Source organism: Sardina pilchardus, chromosome 5 (genome assembly GCF_963854185.1).
Source record: "Sardina pilchardus chromosome 5, fSarPil1.1, whole genome shotgun sequence".
NCBI lineage: Eukaryota > Metazoa > Chordata > Actinopteri > Clupeiformes > Clupeidae > Sardina > Sardina pilchardus.
In genome coordinates this window covers 17361276-17386897 of record NC_084998.1, presented here as the reverse complement: position 1 = coordinate 17386897, position 25622 = coordinate 17361276, and the positions used below count along the sequence as shown (strand labels likewise).

General features: G+C 41.0%; 2 protein-coding genes across 4 annotated transcripts in view; both read right to left on the bottom strand.

The window, feature by feature from the left end:
- The window catches only part of zgc:100829 (uncharacterized protein LOC445149 homolog), an 18410-nt gene extending 14185 nt beyond the window's left edge, over positions 1–4225 (bottom strand). For both annotated transcript variants that reach the window (XM_062536732.1, XM_062536733.1), the window contains exons 1-2: positions 3910–4225; positions 2479–3167 (exon numbers count right to left, since the gene is read on the bottom strand). In XM_062536732.1, the coding sequence (XP_062392716.1) occupies positions 2479–2653 (175 nt within the window). In that variant the 5' untranslated portion in view covers positions 2654–3167; positions 3910–4225. The remainder of the gene's footprint in view (positions 1–2478; positions 3168–3909) is intronic.
- Positions 4226–12367: 8142 nt separating this feature from the next.
- puraa (purine-rich element binding protein Aa) lies at positions 12368–25368 on the bottom strand. Of its 2 annotated transcripts, none has more exons than XM_062536729.1 (2): positions 25238–25368; positions 12368–16672 (listed from the first exon to the last, which is right to left on the bottom strand). In XM_062536729.1, exon 2 carries the CDS (start codon positions 16593–16595, stop codon positions 15735–15737), a length of 861 nt encoding a protein of 286 aa, XP_062392713.1. In that variant the 5' UTR covers positions 16596–16672; positions 25238–25368; the 3' UTR covers positions 12368–15734. The 2 variants fall into 2 exon arrangements, with proteins under 2 accessions (XP_062392713.1, XP_062392714.1); XM_062536730.1 differs by lacking the exon at positions 25238–25368 and adding an exon at positions 23999–24153.
- Positions 25369–25622: the final 254 nt, after the last annotated feature.

Genomic DNA, 25622 nt, shown 5'->3' with positions numbered 1-25622 from the left:
CAACTCCCCGGCACAAGACGAAACTGTCCGAAACCGGACAAAAGCACTCTGGAGTTTTACAAAGTCACAAATTGGTGGAAAGAGAAAAACATTCAACAACTGTCAGTCGCACTGTCAGGCGCAGAGATTATTCTCCACCTCCGAGGAGCCCATGTGTTGCTCGTAAAGCTGCTCTGTAGCGGGCTGTCGCGCTGGCAAAAGTGTCTTAGTGACCAGAGGCGGCAGCTGCGGCGGCCTTGGGGGAATACAGAGCACTCTGTTCCCAGACCTCTCGCCGAGACTCGGACCTCTTCACAAGAACGCCTTTGTGATCCGAGTGGACTCCGACGCACATGTCCATGTTTTTGAGCGAAGCACTCATTTACCACAAAGCACCGATTGACCTAGTCTCATCAGAAAGCACCTCAACAACCCCCACCACCACCACCCTGGTCCCTCAGGGCCTTTCCAAGCAGGACTGCTGGGTGGGTTTGTGGGTAGTGATCTCAGATTCTTTTTGTGGAATGCACAAGGGAAGCTCGTTGAGCGTTCTGTGATTATAACTCCCAGTTCCCATAAAGACAGTAGAGGCAGGCCAAGAAATGCCGTCCAGCCAGATTCTCCTGCCCGGGTGAGTATGTCAGGCCAGTCTAAAGACGGGGGTGTCTGTGAGGACATGTGACAGCAGTGTCGACATTGTTGTTGATGAATGCTCATCTTTTTTTGTCTTTTTTGTTTACTTTTCTTTCTCTCTGTGGTCTCTGCCCTGCTATAAATACACACACATCCACATGAACCAAATACACTCAAACGTATTTTCTAAAGCCATCCTTCACACTTGGATTCTATTCACATCTGGCTAGTAGAGTTGGCTCAATCCTGTGTGTCTGTGTGAGTCTCCTCACAAGCTAGTGTAACCATCTAAACAAATACCCACACACAGAATACAAACACACACACACTCACATACACAAACACACACCCTTAGAGATACAGTACAACAACCTCTGCACATGCTCACCCAACCCTATCAGGCTCACTTATCCATCCTGTTGTTTTCTGGGAACTCCTTAGATGCTAGTGCCACCCTTAACACACACACACACACACACACACACACACACACACAGAGACAATGTCACTGCCAAACTTGCGTCATTACTTGTGCCATTGCCACATGAGAGGTGGAACTGTGACGTCCCCAGACGCCACTCTGTCATTTAGGAAACACAAACACACGGCATATCCACCTCTTCAGCTCTCCCCTGGGTCTAAAATGACTGATGGGTCACCCTGGCCTCATGATCTGTGTCTGTGTCAGTGGGGTGGGCACAGCGCTCCATTTGGCTTCCTCTCTGTGTCAGTACCACGCAAAGCGAGTGCGTGTCAGGGAAGAGCTTGCTTCACAGAGGTCAACCGCAAGCTTACGGTTTCTCTGTGAAACTCCAGTCTGAGTCATTTGCTGCAGAAAGTCAGTGGCGGCGTTCACAACCATATAAAGTCATGAGGCGCCTATCAGCAGGGGACCAAAATAAATGCATTTATCTGGATCTCTAAGTGAGGTCACAGGCATCCACGGGCACGCTCGTTTACTTTGCACACACATACGCACACGTACACACACTCACAGAGAAGTTGTGCACCTTCGAAAACATGTCTCTGCACATAGAGTAATGTCTATGCACGGAGCATATCAGTACATTCATCAGCTTAGTCAGTGCTACCTGATGTTGTCAGGGCTAGTCTATGAGTCAGTAGGCTACTGGGTTTATGGAGTCAATACTAGGCTAACTCAGACAGTACTGAGTGTTAGTACTGGGTTAACAGTGTCAGTGCTGGTTGATGTTTTCCATGGTGGCTGATGGTATCAGCGCTATGAGGTGAGTGCACTCTTAAAACGAATGTGTAAGAAATAACACAACTGTGTTGTCCCTATCTGGACATAGAGATGTGTTAAAAATCAACAGAAGTTGTGTTATTTTCAACACATTCGTTTTAAGAGTGTGTGGTGTGTGGTGCTGTGCAAGACAGTGCGGATGGTGTCAGTGCTGGTTGATGTAGTCAGTGCTAGTTAAAAGTGTCGGTGCTAGTTAATGGTGTCAGTGCTGGTTGATGGAGTCAGTGCTAATGCTGTCAGTGCTAGTTGATGGAGTCAGTGCTGGTTAATGCTGTCAGTGCTAGTTGATGGAGTCAGTGCTAGTGATGTCAGTGCTGGTTGATGGAGTCAGTGCTGATGGTGTCAGTGCTAATGGTGTCAGTGATGGAGTCAGTGCTAATGGTGTCAGTGCTAATTGATGGGATCAGTGCTGGTTAATGCTGTCAGTGCAGTGATGGAGTAAGTGCTAGTGGTGTCAGTGCTGGTTAATGGAGTCAGTGCTAGTGGTGTCAGTGCTGATGGCGTCAGTGCTGATGGTATCAGTGCTAGTGGTGTCAGTGCTAATGGTGTCAGTGCTGGTTGATGCTGTCAGTGCTGGTCAGTGGGGCCAGTGTGGGACGCACCTGTCTTGGCTTTGGGCCGGCGCGCCTCCTCGCCCTCCGTCTTCTCCTCGCGCTCCTTCCAGCGCCGCACCTGCTCCTGCCTCATCTTGATGAAGAGCGTCTTCTTCTGCTCCTCGCTCAGAGCCTCCAGCAGCTCCGGCTCGATGTACATGTCCTTCAGGATCTGCTGCAGCATGGTGGCGGTAGCAGCGGACTGAGAGGGCGTCTCGGAGGGTTAGGGGAACGTAAAGGAACGCAGGGGTAACGTCCAGGAGAGATGTCCGAGAGAGAGAGACGTCCAGACGATACGTGCAGTGGAGTGAGGAGATGATAGTTGAAGTGAGTGGTAGAGACGATGGATGTGTTTCTGACTACACATGCACGCCTACACACATGGGTACTAAAGTGCACACACACACATACACACACACACACACACACACACACACACACACACACACTCACACACACACACACACACACTCACTCAATCACACATGCATTCAAACCAACACCTGCACAGACTCTCTGCAGTATGTGTGCCTGTTGAGGTGTTTCGGCGTGACCACACCACTTGCACGAACACATACACACACACAAACACACTCTCTCTCTCTCTCTCACACACACACACACACACACACTCTCACACACACTCCCACGCAGATGTCACACACAGATGTCACTCCACATCCGCCATCAGCTGTAGTCTGTGGATGGTAAACCATAACACAAGAAACAACATCACTGAATTTGTTTACCACTGCTTTGCTTCCTAAACATTCCCTAAACATTCATCAATGTTCTTTTCTTTTCTGGTCTTTTCTCTCCTTCCTTCTCTCTCTTTCCCCCTCTTTCACTCCCCTGTCTTCAAGATTGCTGGCGAAGAACTTTAAAAGATGCGTGCAGGCCATCACTACACAGACACACACCATTTCTCAGCATTGTGGGGCTAAGCCCGGCCTGTAAGGGAGGAGATTCCTCTGAATTCCTCCACCAACATGACCCCCCCCACACCCACCCCCCCAACTCCTTCACCCCCTCCACCCCCCTACCCCATCTCCAATCTCCCATGAAGCACTGCTGTCTTTACGTTGCCCCTTCCCACAGCTGCGACTGCAAGCATGTTTACTGACCAAAGAGAATCTCTCGGGCCAGCAGAGAAAGCCAGATTGCCACAACTTTCTCAGTCCCAAGGCTAAAACACGTCCAGAGAGAAAGACATGGAGAGAGAGAGAGAGAGAGAGAGAGAGAAGGAGGGAGAGAGAGAGGCAGAGAAAGGGAAAGAGAAAGAAAGAGATAGCGAGAACTATCTCTGTTCTGGTGGATTTGTCGACTACAGCTCTTTGTCAGTGAAAGCGTGACAGAGTCAGATCACGGAAGGAGAGAAAAACAGAGTGAGAGACAAAAGACCAAGCTGGAGAAATAAATGAGCAAATGAAGGATACTCACAGAGAGGTGCGGCTACTCCACAGCAGTCTTCAGACTGGAAGAGTGAATGTGCTTCTGTCTTTCTTGCCTTTGTGTATGACTAAGCTGGTGACATCACAGCATTCCATGAACTCTCTCTCTCTCTCTTGCTCTCTCTCTCTGCAGTCTCTCACTCAAACATAAACTCACTCAGAGTCCCTCACTCTTGTTCGCTCCCTCCTCCACTCTCTCTCTCTCTCTCGCTCTCTCTTTCACAGACTTCCTCTCTTCCCTCTGATTCTCGCAGCCTGAAGAAAAAAGAAAAGAGTCAGGAAGCTGAGCTCAGCTGCAGCAGCTGTGTGTGTGTGTGTGTGTGTGTGTGTGTGTGTGAGAGAGAGAGAGAGAGAGAGAGAGAGAGGGAGAGAGAGAGCAGCATCCTGTTTAACACAGAAGAGAGGGGCGGAGAGACAGACAACGCCAAACCCAGTAAACGAGAGAGAGAGAGAGAGAGAGAAAGAGAGAGAGCGGAAAGTTAGTCCCTTAAATAACTACGTGTTCTGAAAATATATAGGTCACACCAAACACACATTGGTGCAAAGCTAGAGAGGCAGACAGACAGAGAAAAGAGGGAAAGTGAGAGAAAAAAAACATTGAGAGAAAAAAAATGGGGGAGACAGAGAAAAGACGAGGGGAAGAAGGCTTGAGTCATACTCTGTTCTTAGATTGTTGTCTAGCCATTTTGTGTTGTGGTCGTGGCTCATCCTCCCTCTTTAGATGCTTCACACGCTACATGCGCCATTTTTACACACACATTTCACACTGTTTGCCATGAGCAGAACGCATGTATCATTAACAGTTCCAATTTCACAGTTGTATTTTAAGGTGATGATACACAAGGCAACTTTTTGAGCAATGCTTCTCTTCAACCACATAGCTGTTTGCATGTGTTTTGATAGGATGATCATGACAATTTGCGTATTACTCTTAAATTTGCCCATTTGCCTGTCTCTGGACAAAAAACTAAATGTTGCCCAAAAACAAGGAGAATGTGTCAGAACCACATCACTCCAGAGCAATGCCCAATGCAACACTGTTTCAAAGTTACCTTGTGAATCATCACCCTTAGACATTTTTAAACAACGTTTAAGTATCAGTGAGCAAATGGCAAACAATAGTTGCATCAACCAATTTTAGTGAAACTGCACAGTGGAAGTTCACAAAAGAAAGTTGGTTTGTGTTACAGCTTTAGAGAGCCGGACCCATTGCTTGATTCAGTTACTTACAAGTATATGGCCTTCATTGTGAACCAGATGCCTGAAACCACATCACTATAATTTGTTCACATAAAGAAGTACACACTTTACAATTACATTGAAGTATAAATGAGAAACTGTATGGCTCTTTCTTATACATAGTGGCTGCATTTGTGTCACTGCAGAAGTGAAGTTCAATCTTTACCCATTCTACCATGAAATTGTAAATTGGATTTATTCAAGAGGATGGATGACTATGTGCTATACGTTGCAATTAGCAGAATGCATCACTAGAGGGCAGTATACATCAGTATGTTTGCTGTTTAAACATGCTTTTTTCAAGAATTTTCAGTTTAAGTATAGGTTCTAATGTACATGTTTAAGAATAAAACAAAAAGATTGTTTAAATTGAAAAATTGTTTGACGTACGAGTCCACAACCTGACACACAAGTCAGTTTTAAGATTTGTGGTTCATGTCCACATCTGAAAAATCCAATTTTCAAATATGTAAAGACGCCATCTGGTGGACACAAATATACTCACAGTACATCACTAACAGTGCTGTGCCCAGGTTTTAAGCATTTGTCTTGACACAGTTATTTTCTACCTTCTGCAATAGTAGCCTACATAAAAAGTAAATATCATACTTTCCATTTAATTCATAACTAAAATCCATCGAATGTAAAAAAGCAGAGGCCAGTCACATTAGACATTACAATATTGATTGAAATGTGCCTTTTAAAAACAGATGCCAGTCACATTAGACATTACAACATTGATTGAAATGTGCCTTACTGCAGTAGTTAACACGATTTGGTTTTGTATGGCCGTATTGTATCTCCGCTTCAACTGGTCATGCATGGAGATGGGGGGGTTGTATTAATGGGCCTACTCAAAAATACACATTAAAAAAACACAAAATATCAATGCAATGTGTAGGCTGTATCTTTTCTATTACAAACATTTCCAAATGGTTTTGTGCAATACAAGCTTGTATATAACCTGTTTGCACAAGTTTCTTGGGAGCCATTTATGGGACTTCTTTGGACAAGACTTCTGAAAGAAAAAAATGCCTCAGGCCATATCAAGTTTCATTAATAGATGTGATCTTTCAAATGCAGACAGGTCCAACATAGTCCACAGGGAATTGTTGTCACGCACCTAAGGTGAGAGCGTTATTTAAGTCTTAACACACATTTTTAAATCCACAGCACCACCCTCTGGTCAAACAAGGTAAAACAGTCCAAAATGTCCAAAAAACGTTTGCAAACGGTTACAGTCTGCACACAATTTCAGTGTAGCAAACTACTTCAATCAAGAGACCTTGCTGGGCTCACAGCTGTCAATTACATTGACTTCATTGGAATTAGGAACAAAACCCTCCTTGAAACATTTGAAATAGTATTTACACTAGTCAATCACATTGATACATGTGTGCAACAAATTCTAGGATGACAATTGTTACATTTAAATCAATGTGTATGGAATTTCACAAAAAGGAATATGGACACTGATCTTTTTTTTTTTAATTGCCTTTATCAGATTGTCACAACAACTAAACATTTAAGTAACACAACAATAGTAACAGAAAACTATTCGTGTCCATTCCAGGCAGTCCGACCCTTTCCGCATGTAGCGTGACCACATGGCACAAAAGTCAACCCCAATCACATTCCTCATGTCTATTTGTGAGGTGTCATGGAAAGGGATTATTATTTCATATAATGTTTAAAGGAGCTATGAGGAATTCTGATTAGTTGAGTTGTCTTGAACACTGAGAGGAAGCGGGACTTCGGTGCAACTCAGATATCCTCTTTAGGTTTTATTTAGAAGGTGCAAAACATTGACTAACGTAACGTTTCGATGCACAAACCTCTTCATCAGAGTCCATAATCTCAATGTCTTGAATACTGCTCCACTGACATTGTATTTGACACAGGGACGACATGTGGTACAATGTCATATTTTCCATAATCCATTGCTATTTACTTAGCCCGGGAAATCCCAGACAAACCTGTCAGCAAATCTGAATTCGCTCTTTAGGTTGGTCTGGCAAAGAGACCACCAATGTCCCAAAAATTCAGGCACCAATCACAATTGTTAATCCAGCATTGGGCGGGCTTTATATGATGACAGATAGAGCAGAGCATTCAAAAGTAGCCAATGGCGGTGCTGAGGACAACAGGGTTAAACAAATGTTGACGTGTATTTTATTTGGAATTGAGTAAACAACTACATTTTAAAACCTTTGTTTACAACACAGATTTGTTTTGCTGCACTTCTGAAACAATTAGGTAAGAGTTTAATGTGCTCATTTAAGTTTCATTTCACTGCTAGTTCCGCTCCTGGAAATCACAAGTCAATGAAGTCTTTCCAGACCGACTCTCAATCTAAATTGAGAATTCTAATTTTGGGGTGTTTTACTAAAAAGGAATAATCCACGCATTTCATTTGCAGGCCCAGGGGTAGTTTCCAGCTCTAGCTAGGAGGCTTTGATTAATCCTTCACCTAGAAACTAATACAGTCCTTTTTGGTGTCCTCACAAATTTCCACTGCCAAGCCTCCAGGGATGGTTGTCCACATTAAGATATACTGTATTTATTATGAGCACATCTTAAGGAAGCAATAACACTTTAAAGGTGCAATGTCCTGATGTACCCTGTGGGGGTGTTTGTTTTTTCTTGCCAACATCTTCAAAACTCCATATACCACGTTTGGCTGAAAGTGAAGCATAAACCACTGGTGACAATAGGGAGGATTTAAAGGCTCAGTCTGCAATTCTAATCCAATACACTTTTTTTTAATTATTATTATTAAATTCAGCTAATTTCTCCTCATGGTCCTTAAGCTGTCTGTTCTGTTGGTGAGTTCAAGAACACAGAAACAAACAAACAAACAAAAACAAAACACCAGCATTCATACATTGTCCTAGTCCTGTAATTGGGCCAAAAACAAAGTGGCTTAGTGTATGAGAGAGTCACACACTATTCCAGCCAATGAACGTACTCGGAGCAGGGGCACAGACAGGAGAGAGCTGCATTATGATGGCCTGCTGGGCTGAAATATCAACAACCTTTCGCCTGAATCGCGGCCGGTACCTTTCACAGGAAAGAGCCGAGCCAGGCTCCGAGAGGTGTGGCACGTCTGCCAAGGCTGGCAAAGGAGAGGGCCTGAGCAGCCGCCCAGCAGGGGAGGGGAGGAAGGGAGAGGGAGAACAGGAAAGAGGAAGGGAGAAGAGAGGGAGAACAGGAGGATTAGGAAGTGAGATGTGAAAAGGTGGTGGTATAAATTAGGATGAATTGACAGTACATGAAGTGGGCAGACTAAACATAGTGCATGACAGTGTTCATTTGCTGACAGGACTATATCATGTCCTTTAACATGACCGATATGATGTCATTCACAATAATAAGTGCAGTGCGGTAAGTTTTAATTTCTGCAAACAAATAGAAATTCGCAGTTAGCAACACATAGTCAAGAAATTGGGAGAAGATAATCTAAAATAAAACGAAACAAATTTCAAAGTGTGGGATTGCCTTAAACTGCTGCAAAGCCAAGGGTACTAGGGAATTACAGTTGGATTAAATGTGCACTTCGCTTTGATTTTCATTTACTCACTTTCGGCTTATTGATGACCTCATATTTCATATTCATGTAATATTAGAAAATACATGTTGGCAATGGCACAGTTGGAGCGGATTGAGATGATTCGTTCGAAATTCATTGCTCCCAAAGTATACCCCTGTCCACTAGGTGTCAGGATACACCAAAGATTGCAGAAGTGCTTCACATCAACCGCAGATGCAACATGTTGGCCCTTTACTTAAAGAGACAGCACACCCCATTTCCAGTCCTAGCTGGGAGGCTTTGATTATGTCCTCTATACCCAGCCTCCAGGGATGGTTGTCCACATCAAGATATATTTATTATGAAATATTGAGTAAGTAATAACAAGGTGCAATGTGCCGATGTACCCCGTGGAGATGTTAGTTATTTCCTGCAGACATCTTCAAGACACTTTCATGCCAGTATGGAACACATCATTGAGGCACATAAAAACATCTGAATGGAGAACACAGGAGGTCTCGAGTGCGTGATTATGTTGAAGGAAAAAAACAGCACAGCTTAATAGTCAAGTGTACTTTTGTTGCCAAAACAAGAGGCTTCTAAACTTTCAACAATCATCCTATTCTGAGGGTATGATAGAAATGTAGAAAATGCTTCTAGCTTTTTCACTAGCCCAAGCAAAGTAGTCACTAGGGCTTTCTGTTCTGAGCCTTATCAGGCATTTAGAACATTTCCCTGGTCTTTGTCGACAAATGCATCAATCAACACTCACTGGGGGGGAAAGAAACCTCACTGACATACCAGATTTAAACACTCCAGAGTGTCATGAAATAAAATGAAGCCAACAAAATTTGTGTCACGGGGAGGTATTTCACTTAAGGTCATCGGTGGGCATGTACTGTATGCATATCCCTGTAACCTGGAGACAAAGGCCAATGTAGCACTCTGAACATGGCCCAGAGTCATCAGTGCACACACTAAGAAAATAATAATAGTAATAATAATAATAATAATAATAATAATAATAATAAAAGCCCATCACAAACGGTCTAATACGTGTTAATAAAGATGTCCATACTTATCTCTTTGTTTACGATGACGAATTGAGTTGGATAAGAGGTTGAAAGATGAATATAAAACATAGTAGGCCTACAGAATGAGACCAAGAAATCATGTAAATCATAGAATCAATCAACATAATAACATGAAGAACCTGGAGCATAGCATATAAAATATAGAAGTAATTGGAAATTCCAGCAGGAAAGTAAGTGCATTGATTAATGATATCCCATGACAAGATTCATCACACGTGATTGGCTGAGAAGCCTTCTAATGGGAGTTTATATCTTGTGATGACATTGTAGGAAACCACACTGTCTTTCATCTCCCTTATGACACAGTATTCAGACAATTGAAATATGTCTATGGGTGTATGGTATGGACAACTTGAGCTTTTGAACTGAATACCTTGTATTGAGCTCTATAGGCTAATCCTGCCAGCCATCACCATACTTTAGGGATGGAGGCCTAAGAAACCGTCTTCAGGAGAAGGCTCAACACTGCCTCACAATATCTTGAGGGAAAACTGTGCTGTACGCACAATGTACACAAATGTATGGTTTATGACTGGATTACGTTCCTACTGTAGCTGGTTTAGTGGGTCTGATTTATTAACTGTCTCTACTTAGCCATACGCTGCCAGTTAAAAACATGTGACGTCAGTTTTGCAAGGAGAGCTATGAGTTGATCTAATCACTTTTAATACAATTTGGATAGATGCTCAATAGCAATCCTTAAACCCAACTGAAACACAGCCTGTGGTTCGAACCAAAATAACAGCAGTAAAACAAAAACATGCATGTTTTCACAACATCAAGCGCAGTTTGTTTTACACTGTCTATGATCTGATGCATAATACAAATACTATATGGAAATTTTGGATTTTGAAACAGAAACTACAACAATTTAACTAATGGCTCAACTATAGTTAACAAGCAACACATGATAGTGACAAATGCCATGGACATTCAGTAATGTTATTGAGAAAAGTCTCAGGATAACAAGGATACCAAAAGGGGCACAACCAACCACACAAAATACAAATAAAGACATGGAATGGCTGTACCTGAATAAAGGAGACAACATGGCAAGTTGGCAACAGACGGTGAGTAACCACCATGTCACCTCCTTCCATGGGAATAGAATGGGGCAGGGAGTAAAACACCTGAAAAGAAGACCAGATGTGCAATCTCTAAACACGGTGTGAGTCCTAAACACGGTCTAGCAAACAAGAAATGACAAAGCAAAACAATCTGTTTAATTCCCTCGAATCTAGGTCTTCACACTGTGGCCTGCCTGAGCCCTAAAGAAATGACAAAGTGAAACAATCTGTTTTGAACACTGTGTTGTTCAGAAGAATCGTCTCATTCACGGAGAGAAAGAGAAATTGTCGAATTCTTGTTGCACGATCAGCAAAAAGAGACCAAAGGCGTTGAGAAATGAGACAGAAACTAGGAGAATGTGATTAATATTTCAAAAGCCGGCATTTGTACTTTTGTTATTACTCACCGCGCAATCTGCACATCAGTTCAACTCAGATGCCACATCTGGTCTAGGGCCAATTACTAATTGATCAAAACAAATATGAAAAAAAGAGAACACAGGCCTCAAAAGGTTCCTCTGGAATGATCTGCCAGTGGAAGTAATCTCCATAAAGGAAAAGCACCATTAGTATCTACATAACAATAAATACAGAAGGTAAATGAATAATAGGATTGTTAAATCGGAGAAAGTACAATTAGACCATGGTGATAAAACACCTCCAAAGAGAGCTGCAGAGTTTGCTTAACTAATGGCAAAATACAGATGTTTCAATGCAAAACAAAAACAAGAGTACAATAAAGTGACTGAGCAGGCACAGTTTCACTATACATTGTAGTGTATGTCACATCTGTCTATGGCACAGCTGTATACACTGACACACATTTGTCATTGTCTATCTGTTGAAAGTGGAGAGAACTTGATGTTCACCCACTGACCTATCCAAACACAATATGATACAAAATGCATTCAACTAAAAAATGTACTAAAGCTGACGGTGTTTAAGACAGTGTTTGTTTCGTGACATTTCTCATGAATGGGTGATCTGTGTATACATTCTACAGTCCAATAACTCTGTCCGAGTTAAACAAAGCACTCCATAATCCATAATCCCTTTTAACGTTGTCCATAGAGCATCTCCATGGAATGTTTCTTAGTGGTATATAGCTCATTTCAGCTGCACAGCATAGGCCTAGCTCTACCATGATTCCATATTCTACTTAAGAGAATGCATAAATGCAGGGGGGAATGACATCATTAAGGGAAGCTGCAGACATTTTGTAAAATGTCAAAAACAAAAGATGATACATTTAGCACCACTAGATTCTTTAAAAGCTTCTCATGACTTCATAATATACCTGTTAAGGTGATGGATTATAGATCCTTGACATTCTGTGAACATATTGTACGCATGTAGCAGATCTTTAAAACTATCCGACAACAAGAGGCAATGCAGACCCGCAGAGAGCGAGACATGCTGTACTTTCCATGATTATATAGTCTTGCATGGCAAACCAGACAGAATGCATCACACAAAGTCATGAACAGGAAATATGCAATCCGTTTAGTGAGAAGTAGGTAAATTAACATTTCTTTTATTTTAAAATTTTGTAAAATGTACATAAATTATATTTGACTTATCAACATTGAATGAGTTATTCAATAATCATCTTTGAAAACATAAGGAATATAAGTTAAAGAAAAAAATGCACAAGACATTCCTTGTTGAGATCATTTTCCAAATACCATATTAGTCAGATACTTCCTCTAGTTGGGAAAGCAATGTGCTAGACATCCATCAACCACTGAAGACAGAATAAAGATCATCATACACTTTCATAGGGATCTCCTCCAATATATATATAAAGATATATATATATATATATTTATAACTTTTTTTTTGTTTTTAGTACAACCAGGGAACATGACTGCATGCTAAAAGCTCCCACTGAAACCCCCCAAAACCTCAAACACTGACACCACATGTACAGCCACTCATACAACCTCACATCTGCCCCTTCCCCTCCCCCTCCCTCTCCCATCGACAGACCCCACTGATGGTGTGGTAGGTGGAGGAGTGTGGACACAGGAGAGAATGGTGAACAGGTTGGTGTCCAATGAATGCATTGGTGAATGTGATGGAGTGGTCTCTAAGCCTCTTCTAGACTGGGCTGCTGGCGTGTTTTCTACTCTCCTCATCCAGATACAGACCTTTAGTTTTAAGTGCAGAAAAAGGCTTTTTTTTAAACAAAAAAAAACCTCTTTAGAGAGAAATAAACGTGGAATTCAGCCACATGCTTTCAAATATTAATCTTATATTTAATTGATATACATATATTGCCACAATTGGCACATACGATATTGCACACAGTAATGAAATATAGCACTGGAAAGAAAGACGAAGAAGAAGAAAAAAAAAAAAAAACTTGTGAGCCAAAATGTTCAAAATGACAAATAATGTGGAATAATGTTTCAACGTTAGAAAAGAAAAATTAGACATGCTGACTATACCTCTAACAAGAGGCCTTACAATTCTGACAAATGACACGTTACTGTCCAAGCCATAGCATTACAAGAAACCTTGCACAGGGGAAGTGCAGGCATATTAAATCCCTACCCAGTTCAAAGTGGCACTCCCTACCACCATTTGTGGTTATATCACTGGCCTACTGTAGGCTTTGCAAGTGAAGAGTTAGCTCTTACGCACTACTGTCCAGGTGAACACCCCCTTCCATGTTTACATGTAGGCCGATGCCTGGATAATTGGGTAGATTGGGGGATATAGGTCCACGGGGAATCGTTGAGACTTCAACCCATGTCCTATATTCTCTCCAGGGGAAACCAGTGGGCATCACTAGTTGTGTGGTCACACACAAAAGGTAGGGGAAGGTACGGGGAGGGACAAGACTTTTCAAATGAAATCACACATCGAGAAGGTTAAGAAAGTAATCAAAAAGACATGAACCCAAACTGCAATCCAATGCACCAGCCAGTGTGTAAGCATGCCGAGCGTGTAAGGCACCAGGTTGTTTTAAATGCTGAAGAGTTAGGCTCCTCAACAAGTATTATCAATGCCAGTGGCACCCAACACAGGTTCTCAAGGACCTCCTTGAGTCAGGGTTTCCCTTTCCACGTGAACTCGCTGCTGTGGACTGACCTCGGCACTAGAATTGAAAAAATTAAAGAGTCCAGTCACTGCCCTGGTACATACCATCTCCGCTACGATGGCACCACAGTTACAGACTAAGTGAAATCCACATTGGTGGTCAGAGATTTAGTGATCTGGACAAGACAGTCTAACAGTCTAATTATAATTGAAAACCACTTCATTACAGGGTCCTTGAGGACTGTCATTGAGATGTCCATCTCAATGCAACTGTGTACAGGTTCACATGCAGCTACAGCATTCTTCCGTACCACTCATTCTCTCATTGGTAGATTGTTACACACACACATACACACACACTCACTCACTCACACCCACACACACACAAACTCACTGACAGCCACACACACATATGCTTATATATCTATATACAGACCTACATCTGTATACATATATATAGTGACAGATAGAGATATTTTAAATACTTTTACAGATTGTTTGTCAAATTCTTCCCACTGAAAACGCGGGATGTTTTTTCTCTTTTCCATAAGCACAGAAATACTTCTGATTCACAAAATCATACTTTGCATTTTTTTTTTTTTTTTACATTAGCACTTTTGTAAGATCCTGTACATTTTAATGGGCTTTAAAGAAGGGTTGAAAATTCTATATTACAAATATGTTGTTAAAGGTGCAGTCCGTGACTAATTTCGTACATCATTCGTAGAATTCAGTGAATTGCTCCTCACAGTTCTCAAACCTGTCCATTCAGTGTTTGGGCTCAAGGGAGGCGTTCGTACGCAGCCCCAGCTCTGTAAATGGAAAATGAACAGACAATATGGCTCACACTGAACCATAAACAATCCCAGCCAATCAAAATGGTGCTTCAAGAGAATGGAGGAGGTGAGTAATTTAATAGGCTGTTGACCTCCAAAGACAACAACATTTTGGGAAAGTGAAACCAAATCAAGGACTGCATCTTTAAGCACTCATGTCATTGCTGCATGTAGTTACTGTACTTCCTTAATAAAAGTCAGGTACCTTTTCCATACACATTGCATGACAACAAGACACAAATATATAGAATAATGATCTGCATGACTCAATAAAAAAATACATTAATAATATTAATATGCCTTTTGGAAAGGTCTTCATTTTGAGATCCACCAACCAGTCCAATATGTGTGATATCGATACAATGTAGCCTATTGCAAACAGCTCTTGATCCCTTCCAATGGATTTGCCTGTTGTACCTACAGTATGACAGGCATAATGCTTGCATGACATTTTAACCCCTAGCCCTCACATGAAACATATGTGGTGGTAAACATGACAACCTTCTTGAAAGGGTTTTACGTTTTGGTTCAAAAAGGAACGAAAGAGAAAAAGACAGTAAAATTAACATTTCTGATTTGTGCTGAAGTCATTAGCTCACAAGAAAAGGTCTTGTTTCTCGCATTTCGGCAACAATTCTATTTGAACATTGCAAACACCTTTTGTAATAGCTTGAACGTGTACAAAAGTTCTTGGTTAATAAGGGGAAATAAACACTCAAGTTCTTTATCATTTGTAATCAAGTAGGAAACACGGTTCATATATAATGTTATTACTTTGTTTAGCAGCCGCTTACTGTATTAATGGTGGATTACGTGGGTAACATCCAGCGATGGGTGACATATAGTCGCAACTGTCAGTCTGTGGAGGTTTGATTTGTGGGTGGTGCTCCCTTGGAGTTAAACAGTTACAGTTAAATCTTTAGGTTTCTTTCTTTTTACAGTAAAGTTTTAATTATAATTTCTCTTGTTATTTTGATTAATTTTGCATGTTTTCTCTCCATTTATCAATCCTCGTCTCCATCGTCGCCATGCAATTCTTCTTGCTGCTGTTGTAGCTCACATGCCCTCTTCTCTCGCTGTTTCTCCTGAATTTTTTTCATCTCGTCTGCATATTTACAAAAAGTGTTTCCGAATTTGGACCACACTTTGTAGGGCACCGTGATAGAGTTACGGTACGTAGGTTTCACCTCGCTTATCCTCATAAACACTCCATACTTATTCGAGCCCACGTCAAAGAAGAACCGTTTGTTGTCCACAGTCAAAGATGTACCCTCTGGCAACTCTGCGGGTTCGTCCTCAACTCCGTAATCATCAATGAGTTTGGCCAAAGCGTCACGAAACTCAATAAGTCCCTGGGCAGGAAGAGCGATCGTCTGGCCTTGCGTGGATCCCAATCCGGGCCCCCGGTTCACCGTTTGTCGAATTCTTAGGAACCGGCCTCTCTGATTCTCTTTCAGGTCCATGTAGTATTTCCGATTTTCTCTTACCAGGAACTCGCTCTTCAGCGCGCGTCGCGGTTCATCCTGCACCATGTCCGGATTGCTAGGACCCAATTGGGCATAATGTTCGATGAAATCCCCCAGGTAGTCACGGAACTCGACAGCAACTGACATAGAGAGAGTCAGGCGGCTCTTGTTTCCCCCAGCCCCGACTTCAGCTATCTTCAAGAAGCGGCCCTTCGCATTCTGTTTTACGTCCAGATAGAAACGTTTGTTCTGAATGTCAACCCGTTTCGAAGCGAGCTCTTGCGTCTCATGCTGCAGCCCGGAAGCCGAGCCCGCCCCTCCTGTCACTGGGTGCATGGAACCGACACCCGGGCCCGTGGCTGCTCCTCCCTGCTCACTTCCACTGTCTCTGTCCGCCATGATGCTGCCTGCCTGCCTTCTCCCTCTGTCTACTGCAACCCTACTGCCAGCCAGCCACGCCACCGCTCTCGCGAGATCTGCATGAGAGAGGCACATGAGGTACATTTCAACTAGTGTCTCTCGTAAGATGTTAGGGTAATAAAAAATATTTTCACCGGCAATGCAACTAATGTAATTAAAAAATGAAAAATGAATGATAATATTTTGCAACATATCAAGTCTAAGGCTTACTCATACTGGGCAAATAGCCAACAAGCCTATATGTCCTGAGAATAATATGCAGTAATCATAATGTGCACTGTGAATAATGCACATACATAGCCATTTTTCATATAGGCATATAGGGCTGTCCTGAGAGGACAGTGGCATTGTGAAGCTCCAGCTGTTCATCCCATAGCTAACAAAATTCATTGCGTTTAGTTTCGTAGTATTATTTCATTGGCTTGCTGTATGGCTTGTATAGTAGGCTACAGCTGCCTATAAGCAGGCTCCTGAAAACCCATCATTGTTATTGTCTGTAAGATTTTAAGCGTATAGGAGAGAACCACACTTGGAGAGGAAGGGAGGGAGCGAGATGCACTAGTTTCAGTAAAGGTTTGCTGTGGATACAACTGAAACAATAAAGTTGTCATAAACCATAAAAAAGGATGAATCTTGATTTAGTATTAGCTACCTATATACATAACGTTCAACTTTTCAATTCAGATATGAGTTTCCTGCACAATATTAGGACATCCATCCTCTTGTAAAGTACACAATAGGTTATATCTTATATTAACCCTTAACAAACATATAACTGCACAGGCTACTTCAAGTGTCCAAATTGAAGTTTCTGAGGGATAGTTTTCAGTTCATATGCAGGAAATGTAATATTTGGACATGGGGAAACTGCACTGCGCTATATAGTAGGCTACTATACTGCACTTGACAGTAGAAATGCAATATTTTTTTACATGAAAATAGTATAGATTAACTGTAAAATACCAGGATGAACTGTCCCACAACTGCATTTTTAACTTCAGAGGCTATAAGTACTGGTGAAGAAGAGGGATACACATGTTAGACGTAAATAAACCACTGGTAATCGTCTACATGCCCTGTAAACACTGAATCAAAAGCCTTTTGTTCCATTTTAGAAATGATGGTTGGGTGGCGATTATTTTCGAGACGGAAAAGAAACCTTATGTCGGCAGGCTAGTCAACATAGGCTACAGTCAGCTTTTGGAAAAGTTAATCTAGGCTATGAAAATAATTAATGACTCCTCTAAAGAGAGGAGTGTGCCATGCGTGATAATACTGCATCAACTTCGAATTATTTGAGATTTGTTACAAATAATTGACAGGGCAAATTATTCATTAGGACCACATCAGTGTTCATTTGGTCATATCGATCATATAGCCTATAGTGTTCCTGAGTTGCACTCTTCAGGAACAGGTGGTATATCTACGAGATAGCCCATAGGCCTGGGCCATCGTTACACGAGTTGACACGGAACTGTCTCCGTCAAATCGAAGATGACAATCGTAGAGCCGCGCGCGTGTGCTGAGGCACTGAGTGTGTGTAGGCCCAGTGGTGTAGTCCAGGGTATACGCAGGTATACGGCGTATACCCACTTATTTTTCAGTCAACATCGCGTATACCCACTTCTAAACCCCCTTGATGCCTTTCCCAGACCGGCCCGCGTAAAGTCCATGAAAAAACAGTAGCCAAGAGCCTATCATAGAGATAATGCACGCAAATCAACATCGTTGCTTTTATTTGTAAAGCTTTCTTACACCCATACGTTTGTGCGTGGATGCATACGACACCCTCACTGATGTGCTGGTGAGTGGAGTTTCGCATCGACACAATGCAGTTGCATCGGCGGTGACAACCTGTCAAAGTTTTGTTTGCGTCGCTTACCAGCGCAACGGTAGCCAGAATGTCGAACTCCTACTGCTGCTTGGTGGCGATACGAATAGTTGATTTCAAAATGTTACTGACAGACAGTTTACAAACGGAATACCCCGTAATTGTAACCAAAATATGTCTGAGTTTATTTGCAAAGCTTATGTTAGCGAACTAGCGACGTTACCCACAGGTTGCTTGGAGCAGCCGGATCAACACACAGCAGAGCGAGTTGACCAATCAGTGCATTAAAGCAAAAACACCCTACATTCACAAAAAAGTTGTATTTGTGAATGTTGATTAACTACTGACATAGCCTACTATTGTCTGCTCCACATTTGCTCTGTATGTATAGTACCATTTAATGATGGTCTTTGACAAATTGCTGAGTGTTGATCAAATGGAGGCACATGTTTGTACTGACTCCTTCACATTTCCATGGTCTAGCTAGCCCAATTATAGCCAACTATTCTTTGTACCAGTCTTTGTAAACTGGGGGAAAAAAAACATATCAATGTCACATTTTTTTGAGAATGAGGATTAAATAGGCTACTGGACATACATATTGCTGTTTTTATTAGGCTATGTCTCCCTCACATTTTCACCTGTTCTTACTATAGTAACCAAAACCATATGATTTACTTAATGTTAAACAAGAACAGAATATAATTGAACAGAATTGAGTTCAGACTTGAGTTCTGTGTTTTGAGTTCGGCCCTCCTCAACAGTACCAGTTTCTCATGTGGCCCCTTGGGGGGGGGGGGAAATGCCCACCCTTGGTCTACATGTCACTGTTTCGAGAACAGGGCTTTTTTTCTGGGCAATTTATTTATTTATTTATTAAGGTGAAAACCGAGAGTATACCCACTTCTCCAGGGACCTCTACACCACTGTGTAGGCCTATCTGAATTCAGCCATGGGCCGGGCTGTTTTGACATTTGAAGATTTGACAGTAACTAAATATGTACTTAGTCATAACTGCTTCACAGAAATTACAAAATGCACAGACATTTTCCTTGCTCAGCCTGCAGCCCTGCAGTCACGATACAGGGGTCATAGGAAGGCAAGCATGTTCCCCAAGAGTCATTCTGTGTGAATGCTTATGACAAATAAAGCCCACATTATATAGCAGAGAAGAATAATTATTGATTGAATGCAAATTTTAAAAAGACCGTAGGGTAACCTGAAATGGTATCCCGTACAAAAAAACCTTCCACTTGCCCTTTCGCACAGTTTAAGAATAAAGCAAAGTCTTTGTGAAACTTTGTGAAAATATAGGACGTGACCTGTGTTACTTACATACCCAACACACAAACATACATCTGTAACAGACATAATGACACTGCAAGATATAGGCCTACATAGTTATTATTGTAACTACATATAGGCTACAGGACTATACAAGTCAGGCTAAAACAATAACAAGAACATTCTATACCAATTTTTCTCACTTATTAATACATTCCTTTGATTTTACATAGTCAAACACATTTTTAATTGCATTCGTTTTCTTTCCTTCCATACCAACTCATTCTTTTGCAGGCAGAACACTGTGGCAATTGCCTATGCATCGTCTTTTATCATAGCCTTGTTAGAAAGCAGGGCAAGCATAACAAAGAAGGTAAAAAGTAGCCTGTTGGATCAAGAGAAGGCTATATGTTCATGAAGAACAACGTTTCGCCCTATTTGTGTTGGATTAAAACTTCAGTATTGGATAAAAATGTCACGACTGAAAATGTGATCTAGCAGGCAAGCAGAAGTATAAAATACAGGCCGTCTAGTCTGTGTATTGTGTGTCTCCCAGGAAGACAATTCACTATTTTAAGGGATGAGTCGTGCACTTTTTAAGGTAGCCTAGGTCTACTTGATGTTTTCCTGACATTGATAGTCGAACAGATTAATGTCTTTCCCCATCGACTCATTTTACTTCAGAGACTGCTTAACTGACCTTAAACTGTCAAGCTGCAATATGTATATGATCATCATTGATCATTTTGTTGAAGTAGCCTACGTAGGCTATAGGCCTAAATACAAGGTAAACACAACATAAGTGCCCTTTTTATGAACGCGTTCAGTTAGTAAATTGTTAAATTGATCAAATGTTTTTTTTTCTTCGGATAAGCGACAAGCGATAGAATAGGGTATATAGCCTATGGCTGTTTCCGAAATGCCATACGCCTGCATTTGGCTACTTAGCCTACTACACACGACTTGCTACTTTTCTTGTCAAGAAACGAGCAGTGTGCAGAAAACAGCCATTAAGGCTATTGTAGCCACTTACAGTAATATGTGATTTGGAAGGGAATTGTTTAGTCAGCATAATAACAATAAAACATCTTAGCATTTTATTGTCAATTGAATTCAAGACGATGCCTAAATCGAGGCTGATTAATCTCATTCGAATTTAAAATGTAATATCAAAGCCATTTCAACCACCATACTTTTGTAAATGAAAAAAAAAAAAAAAAAAAAATCCAAAGGCTATGACTAACTGCAGATACTTCAGGAAATGTAACCAACCACTGAAAGAAATATATACATTAATCATCATTATCCATATTATTATTTACAAGTAATGCTAATATAAAACTAAGTTAATTCTAAACAAAAACGAAAAAAATATTTGTATAACTTATTTTACAAAACGAAAGTAGTTTATTTGGACATTTATTTATGATCAACCATTTCTTAAATTCGTTTAAAGTTTTAAATGATCTTAACAGAGGTAATAAGGAGATTCATTGCCCAAGAAGGTATAAATATGACAAATAAAGAGTAAATCCACTGCAGGCCTATATAAGTTATCACTGTAGTCAATATTTTCTGCTTTTTGTCTGACTGTTTTTCTACATTTTATGCTTTCTAATAAAGAATACTGATCTGCTGGTCTGACAAATTCTAATATGTTATCATGTGTTAACGTATTAAAAACACAGAAGATATATATTTTTTTATTTTATTTTTTATTTCAGGGCTATGTTAAGATGAGTAATTAGTTGTTTTCAAAGTATATTATTGACTGACTTCAAAAACGTAGCCTATATTAGTCTAATTTATTAATTCTGTTCAAACCTCCCAAAAACAGGCTACTTTTTAATTTCTTCTGTTTATCATGTCTAAATGAATATTTCTGAAAAGCTTAAAGATAGAATTAGAATAAGGAGTATGATCCACGATATAAATAAAACCCTTTTCTGTAACAGGCTATCATTTCTGTATCAATGCAAGTTAAAAAAAAAAAAAAAAAAAACAGCCTATTACTGCACAGAGAGTGGCTTAGGTAGAAAAAGAATGCTTATGTGAACACTTGTTCATTTGATTAAAAACGGTAAATAAACAACTATTGATTCACTTGTTAGAGTAGAACCAGCACCCGTTGAGCTATTTTAAAAAGAGTCATGGCAATCTTAGCGTATACTGTTCGATCCCCGTCAGATTGTTCTCCTACCATAACTTTGACTGTTCTACTCTGCGAGTTAGTTTGTGTTTTACCACCAATAGTTACCATTTACCATTAACTAAAGCAGCGTGAAAAGTATAAGCCTGGGCCTATAATGGTCTGCATTATATGCGTGTGGCAGCTGGTGTCCAACTTGTCAAACTCCGTGCATGAACCATATAACCGAATCACCTCCTACTCCAAACACATAGCCTACCTCATCCTCCCCCCCGATTATTGAAGATATAAGTGATGTAGTGACTGGTTAGAAAATATATTTTCTTTTGACTCTGTTGACTAAGGAAAATCCATGTCAGTTATGTGTCAATGTAATGCACTGTGCATGGCTAATCAAAGTGTGCGTAGCCTTGTGTTTCTGCTGAGAAAATACAATATACTTTGTATTGGATGGGGAACCTTTGGATGAAGCATTTTGACATTTAGCCCTTTTAACAATACATCATGATATAAGCAACTGTGCATGAATGTGAGGCAAATACTTAATGTTATCTAAGTGCCCACTGCCCAACGAGTTTTGTTGTATAGTGTAATCAGTTGTTATTGAAGTGTAGCCTCTACATTAGCCTATAACTGAAAACCTGAATTTTGCGCCAATGTAGCCTATCAAAAATATTAAATTTCATGTCGAGTGTTGATTATGCACGTTTATAAGAACACTTTTGGGCAATGAACTTTGAAAGGCTAACGGCATCCCCTATAACGACTTCACAGCCGGGCAACTTAACTTTTTCATAGGCCTAGCCTATAGACTATGTCATAACTGTCGCGAATTATTTCATCTAGACTATCTCAATATTTATCACATAAAACTAGTGTGCAATTGCGTATTATTAAAGTTAATTACTAAGCTAGCCTTTATCAATCCAAAAAATAAAAAATATCGCCAAGCAATACGTTGAACTGTACTTGCAGTGGTAGCCTACTGCCGATACTCGAGACAGCAGCCATGAATAATTAGCCCTAAGCATCGTCATGCAAGGAGGTGGATTTTAGACATAGCCTACAGTTTTCAATACAGACGCACGCAGCCTATGATAATTTCATTTATTGACAGCGTCAGAAACAATGTCTATAAATGAAGACATGAAGACATGAAGAAATAATGCCTCAACAAACATTATTTCGAATTTTCGTGTAGCCTACTATTCATCAACAAATAACCGAAATGCTAAAGTCCTTTCCAATCGCACCGCAGATTTACTTTCTGCTTTATACACTGGGCTGTTAATTCACATAGAGAACTTGAGTGACAGACTGAAACAAAAACAAACTAGCCCTTGGAAAAGTTAACAGCAGTGGAGCCATGGGCAAAGAGAACGAGACAATGCGTGTAAGAAAAGGGGCTCATAATAACTAGACAGGCCCATGCTAATCTAGAATTCATTGGGGATGGATTAGGCCTACCTTTTAATATAAACACTGTTGTTATTTTGACTATATAAGTATATAGTATAAGTATATTTTGACTAGTTATACTTTCAAACATTCAACAGCTGAGAACGAAGAGACAAAGACCAAGTAGTTTATTCTGAGGTTCTATCCTGAAGAAACGGGGAAGGAAAAGAAGAGAGAGACAGAAATCCCCTCCAAAGCGAGTGATTATACAGGGTGAGACGTATCTCCATATTTATTTTATGTCATTCTCGCTCTCTCTCTCTCTCTCTCTCTCTCTCTCTCTCTCTCTCCCTCACACACACACACACGCGCGCTCGCTCTCTCTCTCTCTCTCACACACACACACACACACACACACACACACACACACACACACACACACACAAAATTGTTATCCATACGCACTTGACACATTCCTGCATGCAGTGGAGGTTTATTTCAGACATATTGGATTTGTCTTTATGTTTACCCATTAATGAATGACAAATCAAAATTTGCAGTGCTGCCTCATACATCTATAATCTGCAAAAGTAGACTATGTTAGATTGCATATTAACATGTTTTTTTTTATGACGGGCATGCAGTCAACTGCTTAGGGCTCATGACATCTGTAAATTAGCATTCGATAAAATCTTAGAATAGTCAAGATACTCTACCTACCTTTATATTACTTGAATTCCAATTCAAAAGGTTGCAACCTAAGCTGTTTTCCGGAAATAGCTGAAGATGAGAAACAGCACTAATTGATGTAAGATGTGTGCCGCATTTATTTAATTATAAATGAAAGCTGACATCTTCTAGGTGGACTAGAAGGTGTCTAGGTTAGTTACATTTCTGTTTAGTGCCTGCACAATTGAAGGTAAAATATGCTATTCTAATCCAATTTACTTGCTAGACTAAGCTTACTGTTCTTTATGGTCTTTTAGCAGCATGGGTTATGTGTGCTGGCTCTGTTGGAAAAACACGGCTCGGACCGAGTCATGGACAATTCCAGCTAATGCACACAAAACAGGTGGTGGGGGGTGGGGTAATTTCATTTTCAAATCGTCCATTTCAACAACCTTTCACCATAAGCACGGACCCGACCTTTTAAAGTGAAGCAGTAAGGTTACTCTTTCAGTCAGGACCAACAGACTGGGATGAGTAGCGTATGGTGATGGGGCTACCACACACCTTACGACAGAATACATATATTATTTCTATTGTTAAAACGCAGCAATATTCTTTCTTTTGCAGAACTGTATGACCTTTTAGAATATTGATGCCATTAGTCCACCTGCTCGCGATTTTCCCAACATATCAAACTCAACAAGTGTTAGGCCTATTCTTTCCCTGTTCAGTCATCAATAGCTTGTCGCTGCTCAGTAGATATTACTTCGCGTGAATGTGTGTGTGTGTGTGTGTGTGTGTGTGTGTGTGTGTGTGTGTGTGTGTGTGTGTGTGTGTGTGTGTGTGTGTGTGTGTGTGTGTGTGTTCACATGCGTGTGTGTGAGTTGGGGGTGGGGTTGGAAAGAGTCTGTAAAAGTATCTGCGCAGACCGATTTGGTCGTGTTTGTTTATAGGTTGACTGTATAGCCTAAGAGTGTTTTGATTTTAAACCATCACTGACGAAACAGTCTCATTGCGGAATACCCTTGTAGCCTAAAAGGCATAGACCGGATATTTTCTATTGCCGCACGCAATTTTGACATCAACTCCCATGCAATTATCTAAAAAATAACAGAGGTTACATTGGATATCAGCCCCACGCTACGCTTGCACCTACGATGACTGTGCAAAAGAGTTGCATACTGTAATGACCAGCGAATTCCTCTGCAGAATGCAGGGTGACATATAGAGACGTCCGTTTGCCAAAGTCAAACACCCAATAATAAGCGACAACGTTCGACTTATCCTTACCCCGCTTAGTCCACAGGCAGAGAGCTAGTCAGTCCCAGCACCGTCAGTCGCTGACAGACAGTAAAACACTAGGTGAGAACCAGCAAGCCTCGAAGGCCTACTGTCCGCAGTACCGTAATACTGCTTCGCTGTTTCGCTTTTTCACAAGATGGAACGAAATAGCGAGTCGTGGCATGGAGAAACGGACGCACGTACGGTCTCAACGCTGTACGTTTGTCCTGTGATGTCAGCACGTTCAGTTGCTAAGTAAATTGCAACGTTCGTGCGCCTCGCACTGTCGCACTAAGGAAACTGCAGGCTTTAAACTAAAGACGGCTGTAAAATACATGATTTCAGACTCTGAAATTCAGAGACTTTTTTCAATTAGCTTAAAACGCAACATAAA

Coding starts and splice junctions, on each gene's coding strand:
- puraa (XM_062536729.1), bottom strand. CDS start 16,595: ATGGCGGACAGAGACAGTGGAAGTGAGCAGGGAGGAGCAGCCACGGGC.